The sequence below is a fragment of the Hoplias malabaricus genome, chromosome 3 (genome assembly GCF_029633855.1).
Source record: "Hoplias malabaricus isolate fHopMal1 chromosome 3, fHopMal1.hap1, whole genome shotgun sequence".
Classification (NCBI taxonomy): domain Eukaryota; kingdom Metazoa; phylum Chordata; class Actinopteri; order Characiformes; family Erythrinidae; genus Hoplias; species Hoplias malabaricus.
The window spans coordinates 2,255,235-2,278,017 of NC_089802.1; the positions used below are offsets into that span (position 1 = coordinate 2,255,235).

The window sequence follows — 22,783 nt, forward strand, 5'->3', positions numbered from 1 at the left end:
TCCTCACTGCTGTGCGCTCGGGGTCGGGGTGAACAGCGAGCGGCTCATTATCATTTAAAGGAACAGGTGCTGAAAGCGGGCGTTCTGAACAGGGGCTGTTTACACAGGGGGAGAACACTGCTGTGGGGCTCGTGGGGTTTGGACCAAAGCAGGTCACTGATTAATTTGTTCCCTTTAAAGTAACCTCACATAAATCTGCATGTGTTTTCTGACACTGTCTGACCTCCCATGTCCATGTGGAAGCCTGGATTTATTTGTACCATTGTCTCTGCAGGAGTAGTCTAGAACAGTAATGGTGCATGGTTCCTGAAGCAGCACTATCCAGGTACTACACTTTGGCCCTGAATTAAATAACGTCCACTCAGTGATGAAACCTATAGATGGTGGGCTCTCCGTTTAGATTGCAACAATTATAGTAAAAAGGAAATCCAGCAGGGGTCAGTGAACTGTGTTTGAAAGAGTGACGGTCCACTTGGAAGCTCAGTGTGCTTGTGCTGAGGTTGAGATGATGACGGTGAAGATGAAGATGAGGGTTTTCCACCGGTGCTGCAGCACTCTCTCTGGGTTTTCTCCTGCTGAGGTCAGAAGAGGTGGTGTTGACCGCCTGCTGGAGCGGCCGTTTGAAGGGTCAGGTCATGTTCTTAAATGCCAGGGGCGTTTATTCTGGTCGTGGAGCTGTTTTAATCACTCGAACGGCTCATTTGCATAACAGGAGTGAGTCAGGTCTTCTTTGGGTAAAGGACAGTTAGGAGAAGTGCAGCTTCAGCAGTGGTTTTCAGTCCAGCTGTATTCCCACATCCACAGGGCGCTGCAGACTCCCAGCACAACACGTACAGGCACCGGAGCGGTGTTAATACATTCATTCATTACTTCATTCATTCATTTTCTGTAAGTGCTATATCATGTTGAGGGTCACAGTGACCTGGACAGGGCATCACACACTCACCCAGTCACTCACACACTCCTACCTATGGACAGTGTCACACGCTCACCCAGTCACTCACACCTGTGGACAGTTTCACACACTCACACTCACCCTGTCACTCACACCTTCACCCTGTAACTCACACACTCACACCTGTGGATAGTTTCACACACTCACCCTGTCACTCACACACTCACCCTGTCACTCACAAACTCACACCTGTGGACAGTTTCACACACTCACACTCACCCTGTCACTCACACTTTCACCCTGTCACTCACACACTCACACCTGTGGACACATACTCACCCAGTCACTCACACACTCACCCTGTCACTCACAAACTCACACCGGTGGATAGTTTCACACACTCACCCAGTCACTCACTCACTCACACACTCACCCTGTCACTCACACCTGTGGACAGTGTCACACGCTCACCCAGTCACTCACACCTGTGAACAGTTTCACACACTCACACTCACCCTGTAACTCACACACTCACACCTGTGGATAGTTTCACACACTCACCCTGTCACTCACAAACTCACACCGGTGGATAGTTTCACACACTCACCCAGTCACTCACACACTCACCTAGTCACTCACACACTCACCCTGTCACTCACACCTGTGGACAGTGTCACACGCTCACCCAGTCACTCACACACTCACCCAGTCACTCACACCTGTGGATAGTTTCACACACTCACCCTGTCACTCACACACTCACACCTGTGGACACACACTCACCCAGTCACTCACACACTCACCCTGTCACTCACAAACTCACACCGGTGGATAGTTTCACACACTCACCCAGTCACTCACACACTCACCTAGTCACTCACACACTCACCCTGTCACTCACACCTGTGGACAGTGTCACACGCTCACCCAGTCACTCACACCTGTGGACAGTTTCACACACTCACACTCACCCTGTAACTCACACACTCACCCTGTCACTCACACACTCACACCTGTGGATAGTTTCACACACTCATCCTGTCACTCACACACTCACACCTGTGGATAGTTTCACACACTCACCCAGTCACTCACACACTCACCTAATCACTCACACACTCACACCTGTGGACAGTTTCACACACTCACACTCACCCAGTCACTCACACACTCCACCTTTAAATGATAAAAATAGATCAAATGTATGTTACTACACTTTAATACATTTATTTTGGTTTAAATGCTGACACTAGGATTTTTTTACACAGCGTTTGAGTTGTGTGTTTGTGTGTGTGTGTGTGTGTGTATTGGAGTAAAGTTTAATAGGTGTGTGTTTTCTCAGAGGAAGGCCGGTGACCTGTGTGCCCATCTGAAGCGCTGTGGAGTGAAGGTCAGACAGTCTCTCTTCATCCCCCGAGTCCTCTTCCTCTCTCCACTCTGTGTCCTGGATGACGAGCTGAGGAAGAGGAAGGAGTTGGTCCCCCACAGTGAAGTGGACATGTTCTTGCGCTCTCTCAGGGAGGGATACATGACCTGGATCACTGACACTCTCACGCCGTCCTGGATCTCAGGTTAGAAACCATTAGGAACAACATCAGACATCAAGGAACACTCAGAGATGGGAAATCTAGTCTCACTCTCACAGACAGCTGCAGTCGTGCTTGAGTCTCTAACGTTGCACTTCCACTTCATGGGGCCTACTGTAATCAGTACTAGTAAGAGTTGGTTTTCCATTACACCTCCCTCCCCCAAAATGTATCCGTTGTCGTCGCTAACCCCGTCTCTAAGGGGTACAGAGGGCTTTGGAAAACCACAACAACGGCGGCGGTAACGTTAAGCGGTGTTTACTCATGGTGTATCGGCGTGTTGTTGTTGTTTGGGACTGAACACAGCTCCGTCATCAGTTCAGACAGATCAGTAGAGTTTGTTCCTTCCTTGTTGCAGCGTCCAGCTCTCGCTGGATTCTTTCGTCGGCCACCGATCCAAGGAGCGTTTGAACCTCTTCAAAAGACCACAGCGTCATTTTACGAGCTGCCGTCGTGAGTCGGAAAACCGTCACTAAACTGCAGAGCTGTGCCCTGTTTATTGTCCACTACATCTTTTATATCCAGCTGTCCTTCTTTGTGAAAGTGTCTCTGAGTGCTGGGTGCTGTTGTCTGTTCAGGTCACCTGTCGTTCCGGCAGCTGGGTGCAATAAGGGCAGTTCTGGGGCAGATGGGGACGTGGGATCTGGTGCAGCTGAGCTGTGGGGCTGAGTTGAAGGGGGATTATCAGGGTTGCCAGCACCTCGCCCTTAACAGACAGGACACAGATCTGCTGGAGTTCAGGCGAGGAAGAATACTGTCCACAGACACACTGTGGGCTCTGCTGGGACACACACCACAGGTTAGAGCTCTCTCTCTCTCTCTTTCTCTCTCTCTCTCTCTCTCACTGTCTCTCACACACACACACACACACACACACACACACACACACACACACAAAGCACACGTGTGCACACCAGTGGTGAATTGTGGTCATCAGAGCAACACCTTGGTCCATAAGAGGGTAGTCTTTAACGATTGGGAGAGTGAGAGGCAGTGCTGTCTCCTCCCTCAACATCCACGGCTGATGTGCCCTTGAGCAAGACACTTAACCCTCAGCTAAGAGTGTGTATGTAGAAGTGTGTACCAGGAATATATCACATTGTGGGGACTTGTTTTCCTTGTGGGGACCAGGTGAAGACGAGTTAATGCCGGGTCAGCGTTATCGTAAACGTCATCAGTCATCATAAATATATTTAGACTCTTAACACTGGGGCTGTGTTTTTATGCACTTTAAAATGAGTGGATGGTGCCTTTAAGTTCTGCTGGTCTCCTTATGGGATTGTGATAAATGAGCAGCATGTTTTATGATGTGCAAATGAGCCAGTCCCCCTCTAGCGCCCCTACTGGGGAGGAGAATGTGGCCACTATTTAAAAAACATAAATCTAATTCTTACCACAGTGTCTCATTTATTCAAACTGGATCTAAATGAAATGTTAAAATGCAATATTCAGTTTGTTGTTGCTTTATTATTAGTATGAAAAGTAAATGCAATTTTAAAATCTACACACACACACACACACACACACCTGTTGACAGTGTCACACACACACACACACACACACCTGTTGACAGTGTCACACACACACACACACACACACACACACACACACACACCTGTTGACAGTGTCACACACACACACCTGTTGACAGTGTCACACACACACACACCTATTGACAGTGTCACACACACACACACACACACACACACACCTGTTGACAGTGACACACACACACACACACACACACACACACACACACACCTGTTGACAGTGTCACACACACACACACACACCTGTTGACAGTGTCACACACACACACACACACACACACACACCTGTTGACAGTGTCACACACACACATGTTGACAGTGTCACACACACACATGTTGACAGTGTCACACACACACACACACCTGTGGACCTTGTCACACACACACACACACACACACACTCACCTGTGGACAGTGTCACACACACACACACACACACCTGTTGACAGTGTCACACACACACACCTGTTGACAGTGTCACACACACACACCTGTTGACAGTGTCACACACACACACCTGTTGACAGTGTCACACACACACACCTGTTGACAGTGTCACACACACACACCTGTTGACAGTGTCACACACACACACATGTTGACAGTGTCACACACACACACACACCTGTGGACCTTGTCACACACACACACACACACACACACACACACTCACCTGTGGACAGTGTCACACACACACACACACACACACCTGTTGACAGTGTCACACACACACACCTGTTGACAGTGTCACACACACACACACACACACACACCTGTTGACAGTGTCACACACACACACACCTGTTGACAGTGTCACACACACATCCAGTCATTTGTTGAACAAAGTCATGCAGCCGTTTGCCATTTTCCACATTATATTTTCATGGAATCGCAACCGGTCTTTTTCCTGTTCCTCTTTATTTCTCTCTGAGCCGTTGTCGATGGATCGTTGTGTTGTACGCGCTGAACTCATGCAGAGAGAGGGTTCATTACAGTAAACAGGAATTGTGAGGTAGCCCCATTTTATTAGGACTACACCTGTGATGTGTGGTATTTCTGGTTCTAATCCATCAGCTGGGGTCTGAAGTCTCTTTCACCAATAGATGGCACTGCAGTCAAGTTCTGCAGAAAAGAGTGAATCTGAGCTCATCTCTGTCTCCGTCTGGTCCTGCACCCGCTCTGTGTCCCACTCTGCTGTGGATTTACAAGAGTAGCACTGATCAGTGGCAGGATGCTGATTTACTCCAGTCACGAACGTCCTTTCGTTATTTTCTAAAATCCCAAACTGACCTCCATTCGAAATCTCCAGAGGCGTGTTTTGGAGAAACACATTCGCATTCACAACTTTCTCCCAGTTCAGGAAATCAAACCCGTTTCCCCTGATACGACTGAACAGTGAGCTGCAGGTCAGAGGCGAGAAGAGAAGCTCAGACCATCCTCAGTGAAGAGTATTTGATTTTATTGTAAAACAGTTACCTGTGAAACTGCGGTGTCTCAATCCTTGCTTCTTTTAATGTAATAAATATAACAGCATTTTATTTTTCTAAGTAAACATTTCTTCATTCATTTCATATATTTTTATTATTATTATTAATAAGGCTTTAAAATGTGGACCTGGAAAAACAAAGGCTTTAAATGTAATAAGTGTAAACCCTGTAAACAAACGTGAAACGTAATTTTTGACCTAATAATGTGAGATTAATGTAGTTTTACAGTGATGACTGTATTATTATTGATAATTATCTCAGAAATCAGGTTGTGATTCTAGTGATTTGTGTGCTACCTATCAATAATAATCATATTATAAATAATTAGGAGGCTGTACAATGTGTGTTGTGGCACTGTGTGTGTGTGTGTGTGTGTGTGTGTGTGTGTGTGTGTGTGTACGCTGGGTGGCTAAGGTGTGTAGATGATTATGTATTAACTGTGAATCGATGCTGTTAAAGCCGTGAAAGCTCTGTTCTAAAGGCTGAGGCTTGGACGGAGCTGATCTGCTCCTGAGACAGAGTGAGACGACAGTGTCAGTCACTAAACGCTGATTGCTGATTGGTTCATTCGTGCTGTACCTTTATTAGTGGTATTTTGTATATATTTATACTTCTGTATTCAACAGATTGATGTAAATGAGTTTCTTTGATTGACAGCTTGAATCACACATTGACACTGGGCAGTCTCTGTGTATTATATATTTTAATTATCGTTTATATCCGAGTCATAGCCTAAGGCTCGTGCTGCTGTTTCGTTTTGAACTCCTGGTGTCTTTGTGTCGTAACTGTGTTAAATTTGACATCATTCAGCTCCTGAAGTATTTTATTATTGTCTCAGTAATGTGTTCCTTTATTAATGTTCTTTGTTAATGACATCTCTCCTCCAGTATTTAATGCTAAACCACTGTCCTGTGTTGTGTACGTTTTTATTTTCCCTAAGCTGTTTATTACTGGGGGCAGCACGGTGGTGCAGCAGGTAGGTGTCGCAGTCACACAGCTCCAGGGGCCTGGAGGTTGTGGGTTCGATTTCCGCTCTGGGTGACTGTCTGTGAGGAGTGTGGTGTGTTCTCCCTGTGTCTGCGTGGGTTTCCTCCGGGTGACTGTCTGTGAGGAGTGTGGTGTGTTCTCCCTGTGTCTGCGTGGGTTTCCTCCGGATGACTGTCTGTGAGAAGTGTGGTGTGTTCTCCCTGTGTCTGCGTGGGTTTCCTCCGGGTGACTGTCTGTGAGGAGTGTGGTGTGTTCTCCCTGTGTCTGCGTGGGTTTCCTCCGGGTGACTGTCTGTGAGGAGTGTGGTGTGTTCTCTCTGTGTCTGCGTGGGTTTCCTCCGGGTGACTGTCTGTGAGGAGTGTGGTGTGTTCTCCCTGTGTCTGCGTGGGTTTCCTCCGGATGACTGTCTGTGAGAAGTGTGGTGTGTTCTCCCTGTGTCTGCGTGGGTTTCCTCCGGGTGACTGTCTGTGAGGAGTGTGGTGTGTTCTCCCTGTGTCTGCGTGGGTTTCCTCCGGGTGACTGTCTGTGAGGAGTGTGGTGTGTTCTCTTTGTGTCTGCGTGGGTTTTCTCTGGGTGATCTGGTTTTCTCCCACGGTCCAAAAACACACGTTGGTAGGTGGATTGGCGACTCAAAAGTGTCCGTAGGTGTGAGTGTGTGAGTGAATGTGTGTGTGTGTGTCGCCCTGTGAAGGACTGGCGCCCCCTCCAGGGTGTATTCCTGCCTTGCGCCCAATGATTCCAGGTAGGCTCTGGACCCACCGCGACCCTGAACTGGATAAGGGTTACAGATAATGAATGAATGTTTTTTACTGGCTGTTAGGGGCTAGCAGCAGTGGTCCTTCTCTGAAAGTGATTCACTGATTCGGTTTAAGAATCTAGAGTCATGTGGATAACTCCTGACAGTGGACAGGTCGTGTTTTAAGGAGGTGTCTTGGCTGATTTCCTGTTTACTGCTGAACTTTGGATCTTCGTAAATATACATTTAAAAACGTAGGAAATGAAAACATAATTTTCTGTGTTTTCCAATACTTCCAATATCACAAAAAATATTCAATCTGGAGGTGCACGGTTTGATTGTGACTGTGTGTTCCTCCATCTCTTTCTCTCTTTCTCTCTTTCTCTCTGTCTCTCTCTGTCTCTCCATCTCTTTCTCTCTCTCTCTTTCTCTCTGTCTCTCTCTCTCTCTCTCTCTCTCTCTCTGTCTCTCCATCTCTTTCTCTCTCTCTCTTTCTCTCTGTCTCTCTCTCTCTCTCTCCATCTCTCTCTCTCTCTCTCTCCATCTCTTTCTCTCTCTCTCTCTCTGTCTGTCTCTCCATCTCTCTCTCTCTCTCTCTCTCTCTCTCTCTCTCTGTCTCTCTCTCCATCTCTCTCTCTCTCTCTCAGCTAAGTGCCTCTCGTCCCTGCCGTCTTCTCCAACGCGGACGATTTTCCCTTTTCCTTTTTTTCAGATCACTCCCATTAACGCCGACATGCCAACCACCAATTACTCACTCAGCTCCTCCATTCAGACCCAATACGCTGCCGGCTGCAAGACGCTCATTAGCCCAATCCAGTTAATTGTATAAGAAGATAATTGCATGTAAATGCCAGGCCCTAAAAGCAGCCTTTCCAAGCCCTTCGCCGCCTGAACGGGCGGATGCTCCGGGGCTCCTGGGTAGTTTGCTTAACGGGAAGGCAATTAATTGATTTGGCTAATGAAGTAAATAGTGGAGATGCACTCGGCGCACGTGCAAAGTGGAGATAATCGGGAACCGATTGCAGCGCGGAGGAAACGATGAGTAAAACAAATAAACAGATCGAGTCGTCTGCCGAAGACGCGCGACCGGAGAGAGGTGATATTAGGGGAGAGTTTCTCTCTTTCTCTCTCTCCTTTTTCTTGCCAATAACACAGTGTTTTCCTGCTGGAAAGTGGCGACAGAGGAGAGTAATTAATGGGCGCTGAGAGGTGATGTGGCAGAGCTCTGGGTGGTGTTTAATTTTGCCCCTGTCAAACAGAACAATGCTTAGTGCCATGTTGATGGAGTGAAGTCAAGGCTAAAGACTGGGCGAGGTCAGAGGTCACAGAGTCTCGGGGGACTCTCGGCTTACAGCGCAATCTGGAGAGTCTTCCACTGAAACACGCAGCTTTCAGCTTTTTATATAGGGTTAGGTAGCACACAAACACACACACACACACACACACACACACACACGTTTTAAAGTGTTTTTTGTGTAATGTATAATTGCAATTCAAAATTCAAATTCAATTTTATTTTATTCATTTTATTTACAAGAAAAACACCTATGTTCACAATCACTAACACTGAGACCCCCCTCTGTAACTGGTCTAAACCCACACTCACACAGACTTTTGGACACAGTGTTGTCCCCAAGAACAGAACAAACCCATCACAGTCTTCTGCAGATTTTTCCTGATGGAGCTCAGAACGAACGCAGCACCCAATAAACTCTTCACTCACCTCTTTTCCAGTTTAATATTCTGGAAGAATACGTTCTCGCTTTCATTCCACCTTTTCTCGGTTGCGTTTCTCTCAGAAGTTTCTCGCTTTTGTCTTTTGATGGGGGCGGGATCTAGACAATCATTGGCTGCTTAAGTTAAACCCCGCCCACCCCACTATGTCAATGAGAGCGTGGCAATCTTACTCTGATTAGAAAAAGACTGACCGGCCAACACAGGTAAGCCATAACAATGATGTGTTTTAGAACTGCACAGTTCCTCATAGAAGCTTAGAGTCATTTTGCAATCAGGGAGGGTGTGCAGAATCTGCTGGGTGGGCGGGGCTTAACTTTAGCAGCCAATGACTGTCTAGATCCCGACACCGTCAAAAGTCAAAAGCGAGAAACTTCTGGAGGCGAAAGTGAGACTGAGAGAAGCACAACAAAGAAAAGATGGAATGAAAGCGAAATATTCTGTTTACAAACCTACTTTCAATATTAATTAATATTAACTCTCAATTATAAAATTAAATTTATTGGTTATGAATTCCGTTTGTTTGGTTCTAAGAACTTTAGAACCTATTTTGATGCCATACAACCTCCAGGCCCCTGGAGCTGTGTGACAGAGGCACTACCTGCTGCACTGTGGGGAAAAATGCAGATTAACACTAATGAGTAATGGTATATTAATGATACAATATATTCAGGGAGTAATGGTATTGATTAATCTTAAATAATTCCTACTAAATTATGTAGGGGCGGCACGGTGGTGCAGCAGGTAGGTGTCGCAGTCACACAGCTCCAGGGACCAGGAGGTTGTGGGTTCGATTCCCGCTCCGGGTGACTTTCTGTGAGGAGTGTGGTGTGTTCTCCCTGTGTCCGCGTGGGTGTCCTCCGGGTGACTGTCTGTGAGGAGTGTGGTGTGTTCTCTCTGTGTCCGCGTGGGTGTCCTCCGGGTGACTGTCTGTGAGGAGTGTGGTGTGGTATGGTCCTATATATGGCTTGGCTTTGTTCAATAAACTTGAGAGATAAGAGAGAATCTTTGACTGCGTGTCTCTATTCCTCTCTTCTCCCCAAAGAATTCTTTGATCATCGATCTTCCTTCCTGGCGATACTTAGAGATTAATCTTAGATTTTCCATAACATGCACCACCGTGAAAAACACGTGTCTCTAACTTAGAAACTGTACAGGAGAAGGGGAAAAAAACCTTCTTAACGACGTACAGTGGAAGTCAATGTAAAAATATTTTATTAGAGAAATATTTACGCATTCCATCTTCAAATGTTTACACAATGTGACGGACATCCTGCGTCCTTCATAGGATCAACTACATCAAATGACGTAGTCAAAAATCGACAAAACTAAAGATACGGGTTTTTCATTGGACAGCGACGGTGAGATGGTTGTTATAACGTTTACACGGGTCATTTTTAATGTGTTAGATTCAATAACTAACCTTTCAAACTTGTGCATTTAAACGTTAAAAGACTGGAGTGTGGAATACAAGCGGGGAGTGGCTATAGGGCGTCAGGCATGTTGCTGAGATCTGCAGGAGGCCAATACAATTTGGACTACATTAGGAATCCCCCTTCAGGCTGACAGCCCCCCATCTGCTCATCACTCACTGCCTCCATCTCACGCTTTCCCCAGAGCCCTGTCCCCGGTCCGGGGGGACCTGCTGTGTTAAAATATGATATGTTATTTTCAAAGAAATATTTGTAAATTGAGGCCACAGAGAGATCAGTGTTATACCCCGAACATAGCAGCGCCGGCTGCAGAAACATGAGCCCTGTCTGATGCTGTGGAGGGTATCACATCTGAGCAGATCTGGAGCTGTCTACAGACGAGTAGTTTCTCTCTTTCTCTCCGCGACATCGCAACCGCTGTTCACTTTCTGCAGAACACACGCTCTTCGACTTATAGGCGTGCACTAGTTCACCTCTTGTGGGAAGACGCCCTCTAAAGGAGGGTTCAGGAGGCAGAAGCAGTGTGTGTGTGTGTGTGTGTGTGTGTGTGTGTGTGTGTGTGTGTGTGTGTGTGTGTGTGTGTAAAAGTAAACATAAACCAGAACCAAAATTTTACAATTTTGTGGAAGCTATAATTATATCATTTCAACTCAAACACACACACACACACAGGTGCTCAGAGCCAGAACCAAGTGATGATATCTGGCCTCACACCACCTCCTACGTCAAAGCTATGGCCTCACACACAGCTTGTTACCTCACTAGGTGCGCAGTCAGCTCCAAGGCTTTTTCAAGCCTCCTCCATCCCATCCCCTGGGGCTGTGGCTACACCTTTCTGTTCGACCCAAATATGAGTCTCCCTTCTTACACCTGAGACTCTCCTTTATTTCGTTTATTTCCATCCACAACAACCTTAACATATCCATGGTCCAGCTTCAGTGTCCAGCCCTTGCCTTTGTTACAGCTTCTGCACTTTCTGAGTCCTAATATGGTCCTAATAGAGAGCTTTCTCTAGGTAGTGTGTCTCTAGGTAGTGTCTAGGTAGTGTCACCATCTCTTGATGGTGAAGTCAGCATGCAGATAGATGCTCAATGATTTGATTTTGATCACACCATGCCATCTCATCCCAAAGGTACAAGATGGCACTCCAGCCAGTCCAGGGATCAGTTCCACTGCTCCACAGCTCAAAGCTGCATATTCAGGCTCAGGGGCAGCTGCTTTGGAGCATCCCCATCGTATTGATCAGTGCTCCTCTGTGGAGATGGAATGCAAACTGTGTGTGAAATTGAAAACCTGTGCATCTTAACCTTCCTCCGGTGTTGGCCATGTCTTATGTTAATGGATCGGTTTTGACCCGTGTCTTAAATCAGCCATAAGACCCCCTAAAAACTATTAATTACCAACCAATTGGTGTCTGACCTCTTGTTGACCTTGTTTTACTTCCTTATCCATGAAAGGATTGGTTTTAATTGTTCGTTGTTGCAGACTGTAACCTGGAGATGTACACGATACAAAACTCTAACTCTACACTGACTGGGCCTTACGTGTCTGGACATGTCTGTCTTTCCTTGTTTTGTGAAACAGACAAAGATAGAAGCCCCTAACTGAAGCTCGAGTGGTTGTAGGAGGAGCCAGCTGTAGGCTGTTGGTGTATTGTGTGTTTTAAAATTGTACACGGGTCGAAATTGACCCTAACACAAGGTGAGGGTTAAGGGTTAAGCAGAATCCAGTCATTAGAAGGACAGTCTGGATACATTCAGAGAATAGTGGAGACCGTTGCATATCTTTTCTGTTTCCGTGGGAGCGAATTCTTAGTAAATGGAGCTATATATGATGAACATGTATATAATAAATGTATGTTGTAGCTGCTGTGTACCGTAAGCCAGGGGCCTGTAGAGAAAGGTGCTGCTGTGAAATAGATGACTCGTGCCACAGTGGCAGGTAGCTTTTATGCTAATTGAGCCCGGGCTGGCGTCCCCTGTGTGTATGCGTAAACAAATATGTGCGGCTGGGACCGTGGCGGTAATAAATTGATGGTTTTTTAGAGGCTGCGGCTTTTGATGTGTGAGCTCTGAAAGGGAAAGGGATACACTGCGAGAAACTGAACCCTGCTGGATATTGATTCGCCTTCACTCTGCTGCACACCACAGACGCTCCGTGGTGCATTAAACACTCGAGTGACGGAGAAGAGGAGGTCCACTCTGCCATCAAACAGATGCAGAGTGTCTGTCGTCCCCTGACAGGGCTCAAACAAAGGGGTTTACCACATGGTTTAGGCTTAATGTTCCACAAGGGAAATGTAGCATTAGTTCTGCTTACAACAAAATCTCCTTATTCAGCAATGAAGATATCTTCTGTAGCTCTGGCTGCTGCAGAAATGAAGAAATGTATTCATTCATTCATTCATTATCTGTAACCCTTATCCAGTTCAGGGTCGCGGTGGGTCCAGAGCCTACCTGGAATGATTGGGGAATACACCCTGGAGGGGGCGCCAGTCCTTCACAGGGCAACACACACGCACACCTACAGACACTTTTGAGTCTCCAATCCACCTACCAACGTGTGTTTTTGCAGCGTGGGAGGAAACCAGAGCACCCAGAGAAAAACCCACGCAGACACAGAGAGAACACACCACTCTCCTCACAGACAGTCACCCGGAGGAAACCCACGCAGACACAGGGAGAACACACCACACTCCTCACAGACAGTCACCCGGAGGAAACCCACGCAGACACAGGGAGAACACACCACACTCCTCACAGACAGTCACCCGGAGAAAAACCCACGCAGACACAGGGAGAACACACCACACTCCTCACAGACAGTCACCCGGAGTAAACCCACGCAGACACAGGGAGAACACACCACACTCCTCACAGATAGTCACCCGGAGGAACACCAGGGGAACACACACTCACACCTATGGACACTTCTGAGTCACAAACCACCTACCAACGTGTGTTTTTGGACCATGGGAGGAAACCCACACCGACACCGGGAGAACACACCAAACTCTTACCATAAAAGTGAAAATTCTGATATTATCTGATATATAATGTTATCTTTATACTGTATTTCAGTGCATTTCTAATTCTTATGAAGTAGGAACAACTCAAAATAGCATATGTATTATTTTCTAAATAATTCTGACTCTTGTGTAACCGGACCTGTGTGATCTAATCTTTAGGAAAACGATAATCGTGTTGAGCACGGCTGAATGTCCCAAGGCAAGCGGGCAATTACTGGACCTTTGAACCGTGAAAGTCGTGTTTTAAAGTGCATTAAACACAAGGAAAGGGCTTTTTATCCTCTGTGTGTTGTTAAAGCTACTTAATTATGCAGAGTGTATGTGCTGTGTGTGTCTCTGCTTCATTTTGAAGAAGCAGCTGCTCAGGGAGACCCTCGATTCCTCCCTCCTCTCATACTCTGAGCACAGGCCCCACTTTGATTCAGCCTCCAGAAACATCCTCTAGCTCTTAGCATTGTTTGGTTTGTGTGGTTGGATACTGGGTCAGTGTCTGGGATTATGAGGGAACCTTAGGACTGAAAGATCCATTAATTTCGTATCAAAGTTGCAATTTAAATGAGTACAGTTATCAAATCGCAAGTCAATTGCAGGGGTTATGATCTCACAACCACAAATAACTGGATGTGGTGGTGATCTAAATGACCACTTCACACTTAGCCATTTCCCACATTTCCCTAGCTACAGATTTGAGTGTATGCTAAGAGGCAGATCAAACTGACTGATCAGTGATTAGCTCCTCTTGTAGTTTTTGATATTTAAGCCCCTTTCACACGTGCACATTATCCGAGAAATTTCCCGAATTTACTCAGTAGAGCTGTGTTTCTGTATATATTTTCATCCCAAACTTTACACAGACTTTATTCCTCTATCCCCCCAAGAAAAATGTCTGGGTAAAGCATGAGTCGGCGCATGTGTGAACAGAGCCGCTAATGTCCCGGAGCATCACTCTCCTGTGTATCTCCTGCACACGCTACACAGATTCCACCCCATGCCTAAAGCATGCGGCATATTTCCCGCTGGAAATTCTCTGAACCTGATTCTCAAGAGTTTCTCTACCATTTCTGTGGAGTTCATATGTGAAAATAGCTTTAGTAATGTTATTGCTAGAGCTGCAAACTGAGGACAAAAGCACAAAAATATTGTGCTTACCACTAAAACAAGATGTTAGCAATACATCAGAATTACATTGTCCCTTTATCACAGCCATGATGCAACTCAAGGAACTGACTTTTAACTCATTCACTCACTCACTCAGGAACTACACCACAAGGGGTGCTAGTACTCACTCACAATGAATTATTTGGATACAAGCTTCCATTACTCGTTAGCTACATTAGCCTCATAGCTCCAGACGTAAGCTAAGGCAGCAGACACTGACTGAATTGGGTTTAGAGGATTCGATTTCGCAAAGAACTGTCGCTTTAAGACGAGTCGAAAGTCACAGAGCCGGCGTGTGTCTCCACTCGGAGAAGACAAAAATGGAGTAATTGTTAATGGCTGCTCTTTGAAGGCTCCATTCATCTGTAATGGCAGTGTAAAAGCAGGGCTCTGGTTCTGAGATCGTGAGACAACGGAGAGACAGAGAGCAGAACGCAGACGTGATTCATAAAAAACCATTGAGTTTATGTTCAATACGACTTTAGTGCCTCATGCAATTTCTGTGAGCCTTTGGTGCGGGGGTCTGTGTGTGTTTGCGTCTCTGTGAATGTGTGTGTGTGTCCATAAGCCACTGCTTTATGTTATTACAGAGATTGCAGCTTAATTGACAGCTCGCCGTTGCAGATAGGGTGCAGAATCATGTGATTTCTCAAAGCAGATGTCAACAGGCCGTCCTCCTGCAGCAGGAGACTGCATTACCCTCAGATAAATTTGAGCGTTTGCCGGAAAACCTCCTAAATCCGGTTTTCTCCACTGAGTATAATGAGGGTCTGCTGGGTTTCCAGTATTCGCTCGCCGCGTGTTCGGACTGGGCTCAGCACGACCTTCTGACCGGCACAAATTCATCAAGCCTTCACTTAGAGGCGACGGCCGAGTTCAATTTCATTTCTGTCCTTCTGTCATCACAGTGCTCACCGGTCAAGTCTGGGCTGTAAAGAGTTTAGAACAGGATTATCCTCTAAACAGCAAAGGTCCAGACCCTTAAAAGTCATGGTTTCCATTACATTCAGGTTCTTCAAAAAAAAAAAAAAAACACCTTTCTAAATTCACAAGCATGGAAATGTTCCTTGTACAGAATCAACGGTGGTTCCTTTATGGCCTTGTTTCTTTAAATCCCTCCAGAATCTGGAGCCCACCAACCCACACACTGTGAAACAAGACCACACAATCCAAGTCTGAAAACCATGGGATAAAATGAGCCATTCGTATTCTGCTCTGTTTCTGTGGGAGATAATGTAAATGTAAATAAAACATGAAATGAAATAACTTCCGACAAAATGTCGTTTCATTTTCAAAACTAAGCTGGTATTTCATGGTCAAATCTAAAATGAAAAAGCTAATGAGGAAAAGAACGTTCAATCCCTGGCTATGCCTCAGATTTCCAAGGCCGAAATCTGCAAAGACTTGAGGATAATTTAGAAACCGTTAATTATTCATTAATAAGCACAGTGTAGCTGCTTAAATATATAGGGTTTTTTTTAAATCCTCTAAAATCCTGTTTTTTTTTTGCTCAAATTTCACAGCCCTTTAAATAAATTTGAAAGAGATGTGCTTCTGAAAAGCCATGTCAGAAGCAGCTTAATGTGACCGATATCATTCAGAGACTGTGATGTATCGATTTGTATTGATTTGTGGTGTTTTGTTACCCCTCAGAGATTCACAAACACGAGAAAAGCTGTCCGTGTTGAGCTTTTCACGTCTTTCTTTGGCTAACGAGTGGGCCTCCCCGTGTGGACGAGAGCGCCGTGCTTTTGTTTTGTAGAGTTATTGTGTGCGGACAGGTACAGCACTGCACCGTTACCACAGATACATTTCAGGATATATTTCATAATGGAGCCAGTCACAGATTCTGCTCTGTTAATTTGACGGCCACTTGCATTCCTGTCGCCACTGCTTAGCGCTGAATGACACATGCCCATGGAGCTAAAAGAGACGCCACAAAAGCCGCCGGACAGAACAGCGCTAATGAATAGCGTCATGTAAAATAGAAGCCATTGTGTGCTTTAGCTTTTTTACAGCAGTAGCAGCGCTAATAGCAGCGTGTTTTTGTTTGCTTGGGTTTTTTTTGTTGACGATGTTTGAATTTGTCTGAAATGCCGGTGTCTGGATTCACTAAGATGCTTTGAATTACTCTTTAATAAAGTGGGGTCTGAGGTGGAAAGTGTTTGGTTGTTTTTATTAATGCCAGTGCAGATGTATCCACCTGCTGGCCACTTTATTAGAAATATGTATGCTGTAATAGGTGTGTAAACATGTAAAACTTATAATCGTAATACCCGTCCTCTTCTAGTCGAGACCTGAGCCAAACAAACAAGGAGCAGTGTGTAAACTAAGAGTAGTATAAATGGAGAGTGATGGAGGTGCAGTGATTGTGTTAGGAGCATCTTCTGTGGCACGTGTAAGTGTCTAATGGTCAAACGTCAGGCAGGTTTTAAGATTTTTTGAACACAGAGCTGAACACAGTGTATCCTACGCTGTCCTTCTGTAAGATGAACTCTAGTGAAGTCAATCCTCTAAAAAACCAAAAGGATTTGTGGTTGTCTTTAGCGCTGGCCCCGAACAGTCGGCTCATTGGGTAGGTGTTCGGTTTTTAATTCTGAGGTTGCTTTCTTTTTAAGAAATGTAGATATTGATAAAGGCAACACTCCACTTGTTTTCAAGGGCTCTACAGCAATAATAAAAAAAGAAATACATTTTAAAAACCGCTCTGCTCCCCAGCACTAAAACAGCCGAGGGCTCTTTTTACTCAAAAAAAGACCACCTTTTGAAATCCGAACAAATGAAAGCTCTACCAGCGCAAATGCCAGGCTTAGGATACAGAAAATGACAAATCACCTCCTATAACATCCAATAAGACTGTTTATTTACTACATTAACGTACAGCTGAGTGTGGGCTGTGGTCCAGTCGATCTCCAAAACCATGCAAGTCGATCGCGATCAACTGCTCAACAGCAACAGAGCTACAACAAAACATGGCGGTGTTAGAGTTCATTGTGTCAGTTCTATACCTCGAATTAGAACAGACCACCTCCTGGAGTCTCAGTTTAACTCCTCTCTTAGTGGCACCGTGCCCTGCACGAGTTCGCCGAGACAGTCTAGTTGTCTTTACAACAGAGCAGCTTCAGAGAATTCCAGTAAAGACTGAACTGTAAAAAACCCCAGGAGAGCGAGGCCTGGGGCGACAGAGGCACAGAGAAACTCCCTCAGAGCTGAGGAAGAAACCTTGGGAGGAACCAAGGCTCACACAGGGGACCTATCCTCCTCTGATCAAAGTACCATTGTAGTAGTAATAGCTGTAGTAGTTGTAGTAATCATTAGGAGTCCGTGAAAACCTGAGGTACCAAGACCATAAACCTGGAACTATACAATACAATAAACCTCACGCAGTTCCAGTCTTCCACTGGCTGTAGTTTCTGCGGTGGGAAAGCGTCCCAACTCTCCCCCTTCTTGTTGGACTCTATGAGTTGGGGGTTTCTAGTAAAGTGCTCGGCAAGTGAGTGTAGAGAGCGGTAGTATTCTCAGAGTCACTAGTGGTGCTTGAAAGTTTTGGAGAGTTGCACCTTCCCGCGTCCTTGCTGAAGTTTCCCGCAGGGAAGTGTGTACGGGTGTAACGTTTATCTCCACGCTGCGTAAAAACGGCCTCCCATTTTTCCAGATGTGTGTAATTAGCTCTTGAGGCCAGTGGCTGATTTAAAGTAATTAGGTGGAGAAGTGGCTCTGGGAGGCTGCGGAGAAACAAGTTAAACACACGCAATTTACCGACGAGGAGAGCACTGCACAAGACCCTCGGAGGGAAGCCCACTCAGTCCTCCAGCAGCACTTTGATTGCAGATGCATATTGAACAGCGAAGGGGATATTAGCCGGGTGGAGAGCGCTGGCGGCTGAATGCAAATGAGGGACCGGACGGAGGCGTGGGGACGTGTGTGTACACACACTCCTTCCCTCCACAGCGGCATTTCAAGCGCACTTAATAAAATCAAGATGGAGATTAACATAACAGATTCGTCCAGTTAGCAGCGACGGCGGCCAGTCTTCCACTGCGGGATAATAGAGATCAGGATGCGCCGCATGGGTTTTGAAGGAGTAGGATTTTTTCAGGCTAAGGGTCCTGTAATGGGAATGTGAATTTGAATATGGCTTACGTATGTGTGTGTGTGTGTGTAATCTCCCCACTGCAACTGAATTAGTGAAGCTGAATTAAAAATGAAGTACTTACCATCTCTATTATCCATTTAGATTGATTTACAAGGTGCTACGACCGCGCTTAAATTCAAGATGGCCACAGGCCTTGGGGCCGTCTCTCTAACTGGATCAGCAGATGGCACCTGTTCGGCATTGTTTATGTGTTTATCTCCGGCTCAAGTGTTTCAAGTGGAGCAATCCCCCAGCCCCCTGCCCCCCACCTGCACGTTATTTACGTCTCCTGCATTTATTTATCTTCCCCTTTTCTCTCTAGCCTAAACACAACAGCCATTATTAACCAATCAGACGGCGTTTTAGCGTCTGCTCTTCGTCTGGTGTAAGTTTTTGTTTCGTATCATTAGTTGAGTCTGAATGGGCCGCATTCAGCAACTTTAAAAGGCCTAAGTGCTGCGATCGCTAATTGCCAGCATTATTTCCCCCTAAATCTTCACTGCTTTTGTAGTTAATATCAATTATCGCGGGCTCTGCTGGGGTCCGGAGGCCTTGCTCTTAAATAGCTATTTGTTTTGAAGCCCTGGGTGTAGGAAGCCACCAATAGACGGAAGCTGAAGTAAGATCAATAAGTGTTCATTTACCCAGTGGAGCAAGTCTCCGCGGCCCAGGCACTTCATTATACATGCGCAGCAGCTTCGGCTTTAATTGGCCAGAATCAAAGGAGTGAAGTGGATGGAGTGGGTGCATTTGCATATTTGTCAGCAAGTCGGCCCCTCCAATTGGCCGCTTCGCATAATTAATTTGAAATTTGCAAGTCATACATCTGCGGGGTTGAAACGAATCGAGAGCTTTTGTCAAGTTCCCGCGTCCCTGGGTTCAGACGGACGCCTCGCACCGGGTTTCGTTTTCAGACGCAGCCTTCGAGTGGCCCCACAGCTGCTGAACAAAACCTTGTATCTCCAGAATTATACATCGAGCAGAAAAGGGAAAATATTCTTAAAGTTAAATGGAAATGAAGGGTGTATCCTAGTCATTTTGTGTCTTTCCTGCATCTCCTCTTTAATAAATAAACAAACAAAACCTCTGCATAGAATTATCTTTTTATTTGCAGATTTTAAAGTATTGGAGATGAAAATGTAATATGTTGCTTGTGCAAAAACTTTCAGCATGTAAATCAATAGAAAGAAATGTAATATTTATATTCATTCCGAAACACAACAAAACCCCAGGGATGTTCTTTCACAACACGGTATATGTTCATTCTCATTCATCTTTTTGTGTTTTATTAAACAAAATAGCAGCCGTTGAATGTTTTACAGGTGCCACTTCCTCCGTTCGGGACTTTAGTTTGCCGTGTGACGCTCTGTCCTCGTTCTGACACACACCTGTCCTTTGTGTTTTTATTCTGCTCCTCATTTATGAGGAAGCCCTGCTTATCTGCTGCCTGCTGCATTTCCACATTACGACCGGAGTACAGTTCTCCACAGCAGCAGGCTGTAATTTACTGCCTTTGCCATCTGTTGTGCCTCTGTGAAATTACACATAAACCGGTTAGCGGACACTTTGGCCCATTGTCTGTTGTTTTGATAATCACCCTTAATAATGCTCGGCATCAATATGGTCTTTAAACCTGATTTGGCGGGTTAATGGAATAAGACGGAGGCAGCGGGGCTAATGTCATTAGGAATGTTTGTGAAGGGCCAAATTAAATCAGCCATAAATTGTGCTCTCAAGTTTAGACCGAAAAGCCTGGAATCATTCAGCTTAAGAAGTGGCCTTCATTTTTTTTAAACCTCTCACAGAATCTGCACTTTCCAAAGGTCCCGGGATAAAGAAGAGCGGTGTGAGTGGATGGGAGCAGTTACTGCTGGAGCCTTAGTGCTTTCCGTAGAAGAAACATAGAAGAATACTATGAAAAACCCAATTGTTCAATTCAGTTGTTTGTTCACATAAATATGTGAAACTGGAGCCCACCAACACACACACTGTGAAACAAAACCAACCAGTCAGTTTTCTATGATCTGTCTGAGTCAGAAAACATGGGATAAAATGAGCCGTTCGGACACTACTCTGCTTCTGACATAAAGTGCAGAGACTTTGGAATGGCACCGCCCCCTCGTCTGAGTCTGTCCAATCACAGCGCTGGACCCGTGTTTATGTGAGAGCGCAAAAACAAAGTTAAACACAACGAGCGCTGAGTAAAAACGGAGAAAACGAGAACGGAGAAGAAAGAGAACAGAGCGAAAACGGCTAAAAACCAGAGCTTCTGCTCCTCGCTCCTCACTGCTGTGCGCTCGGGGTCGGGGTGAACAGCGAGCGGCTCGTTATCATTTAAAGGAACAGGTGCTGAAAGCGGGCGTTCTGAACAGGGGCTGTTTACACAGGGGGAGAACACTGCTGTGGGGCTCGTGGGGTTTGGACCAAAGCAGGTCACAGACGCTTCACTAAGAAACAGAACTGTGGAGACGCCCTTTATGCAGCGGCTGATGTTGGAGCTAGATTCTTTGGGTTTGTCCGGCGTTTCTATTTCTTCTACAGAAACTGTTGTTTGTGTTTGTGTTGTCAAAGTTAACACATTATTAAAGGTGTGTATCATCTATCTATAGATCATCTTTATATGGTCAAACTGTAAAACTCTCTGCTGAAAATCGTTTCTCATTTGAAAGCTTTGACCCGTTCTCATGTTCGCAGCGAGACCCCTGCTCGGGATCAGTCTGCTGTGATTTTTCAGTCTGTGTCTGTTCGAGACATGACCGAACAAAGAGAGAGTGAGTGTGGGTTTACACCCGCTCTGAGTTCACCTGAAACTTGGCACCTGTAGCTCTAGGTAACAGGACATACCTGGCCGAGGTCCCCAGTGTCTGAAATTCAACAGGAGCTGAGTCAAATGCATTCACATGATCGCATGCCTCTCTGACAGCCTTCAACCTTAAACAAGGCAGTCGTCCTCAAATACAGACACATCCCGCCAGGTTTACCCTGAAACTAAACGTCTCTGAGTCCTCTTTCCTAGGCTTTTCCATCTTCTTCTCCTCTTCTTTTCTACGTAGTTCATTTCAGGGTCTTGGTGGAAACAGAGGAAGTTTTAAAAAAAAGGCCAGAAATCTGTCCCCAACAACTTCCACTGGCTCCTCTTGAAGGATCCCCAGGTGTTCCCTTGCCGGCTGGGAGATGATCCCTCAAATGAGCCCTGAGTCAACCTCAGGCCTCCTCCCAGACGGTTGTGACTGGCATACTACGATTTTATGAGACGTCCAAATCCTCATTTCTCTTTAACTCTCCCCAACCCTTTGCCGGGTGCTTCCCATTGAGCTAATGCCTCAGGGTTGAACCATGTGGCCACATCCACTGCTCAGTCCATGCGACTCAGGACTTGGACTTGACTGGTGGTGCATGGCCCGCTGCAAGGCTTTAGCAAGCCCCCTCTGTCCTGTCTCCAGTGCAGTTGATGAATTGATAGTAGGGTAATTTACCTTTCCTTGTGCTTGGAGCATCTACTAAAAACATATTCATTTGTTCCCACTTTTAAATGTATTCATATTAATTTAACTTTAATTTAAACAGGCAAGTCACTAAGAACATATTCTTATTTACAGCCTGGCAAGCCTCAACATTCATAAAGCTGAGATTGACATAAATGTCATTACCATAGCTGTATCTCACTAGAGAAGCATGGAATTCAACGAGACACGTTCTTTGGATTGAGGAACTGTGAAAATGCGATGTTTAGTAAGATGGAATGCTTAGGATGAGTTTGGGAGTGGTGTTTGGATCCAAAACTAATCACACAGCAACAGTACCTGACCTCAGTGAAGCTCTGAAGTGAAGCTTCCCATCAGTGTTCCAACATCGATTGTCAGGCCTTGCCCAAAGATTAGCGGCCCGAATCCTGCAATTTGCGGGGTCAAAGCACAACTTATATTCTCAGCTTTGTAACTCATGTTTGCCTCAAGGCTTCGGTACGCGCTGCATGTCATTACAAACCACAGATCCTGCCATTTCTAAAACTAGCGCTCGCATTACGGTGTGGTGATGCCTCTGCAAGTAATTC

General features: G+C 45.7%; 1 protein-coding gene across 4 annotated transcripts in view; it reads left to right on the forward strand.

The window, feature by feature from the left end:
• si:zfos-911d5.4 (uncharacterized) overlaps window positions 1-22,783 on the forward strand; it is a 40,537-nt gene that overhangs the window by 4,484 nt on the left and 13,270 nt on the right. For all 4 annotated transcript variants that reach the window (XR_010801865.1, XM_066663724.1, XM_066663726.1 and 1 more), the window contains exons 5-6: window positions 2,238-2,466; window positions 3,060-3,280. Coding sequence is in view for 3 of the 4 variants with exons in the window: in XM_066663724.1 (XP_066519821.1) it covers window positions 2,238-2,466; window positions 3,060-3,280 (450 nt within the window). In the remaining variant the exon portion in view is untranslated. The remainder of the gene's footprint in view (window positions 1-2,237; window positions 2,467-3,059; window positions 3,281-22,783) is intronic.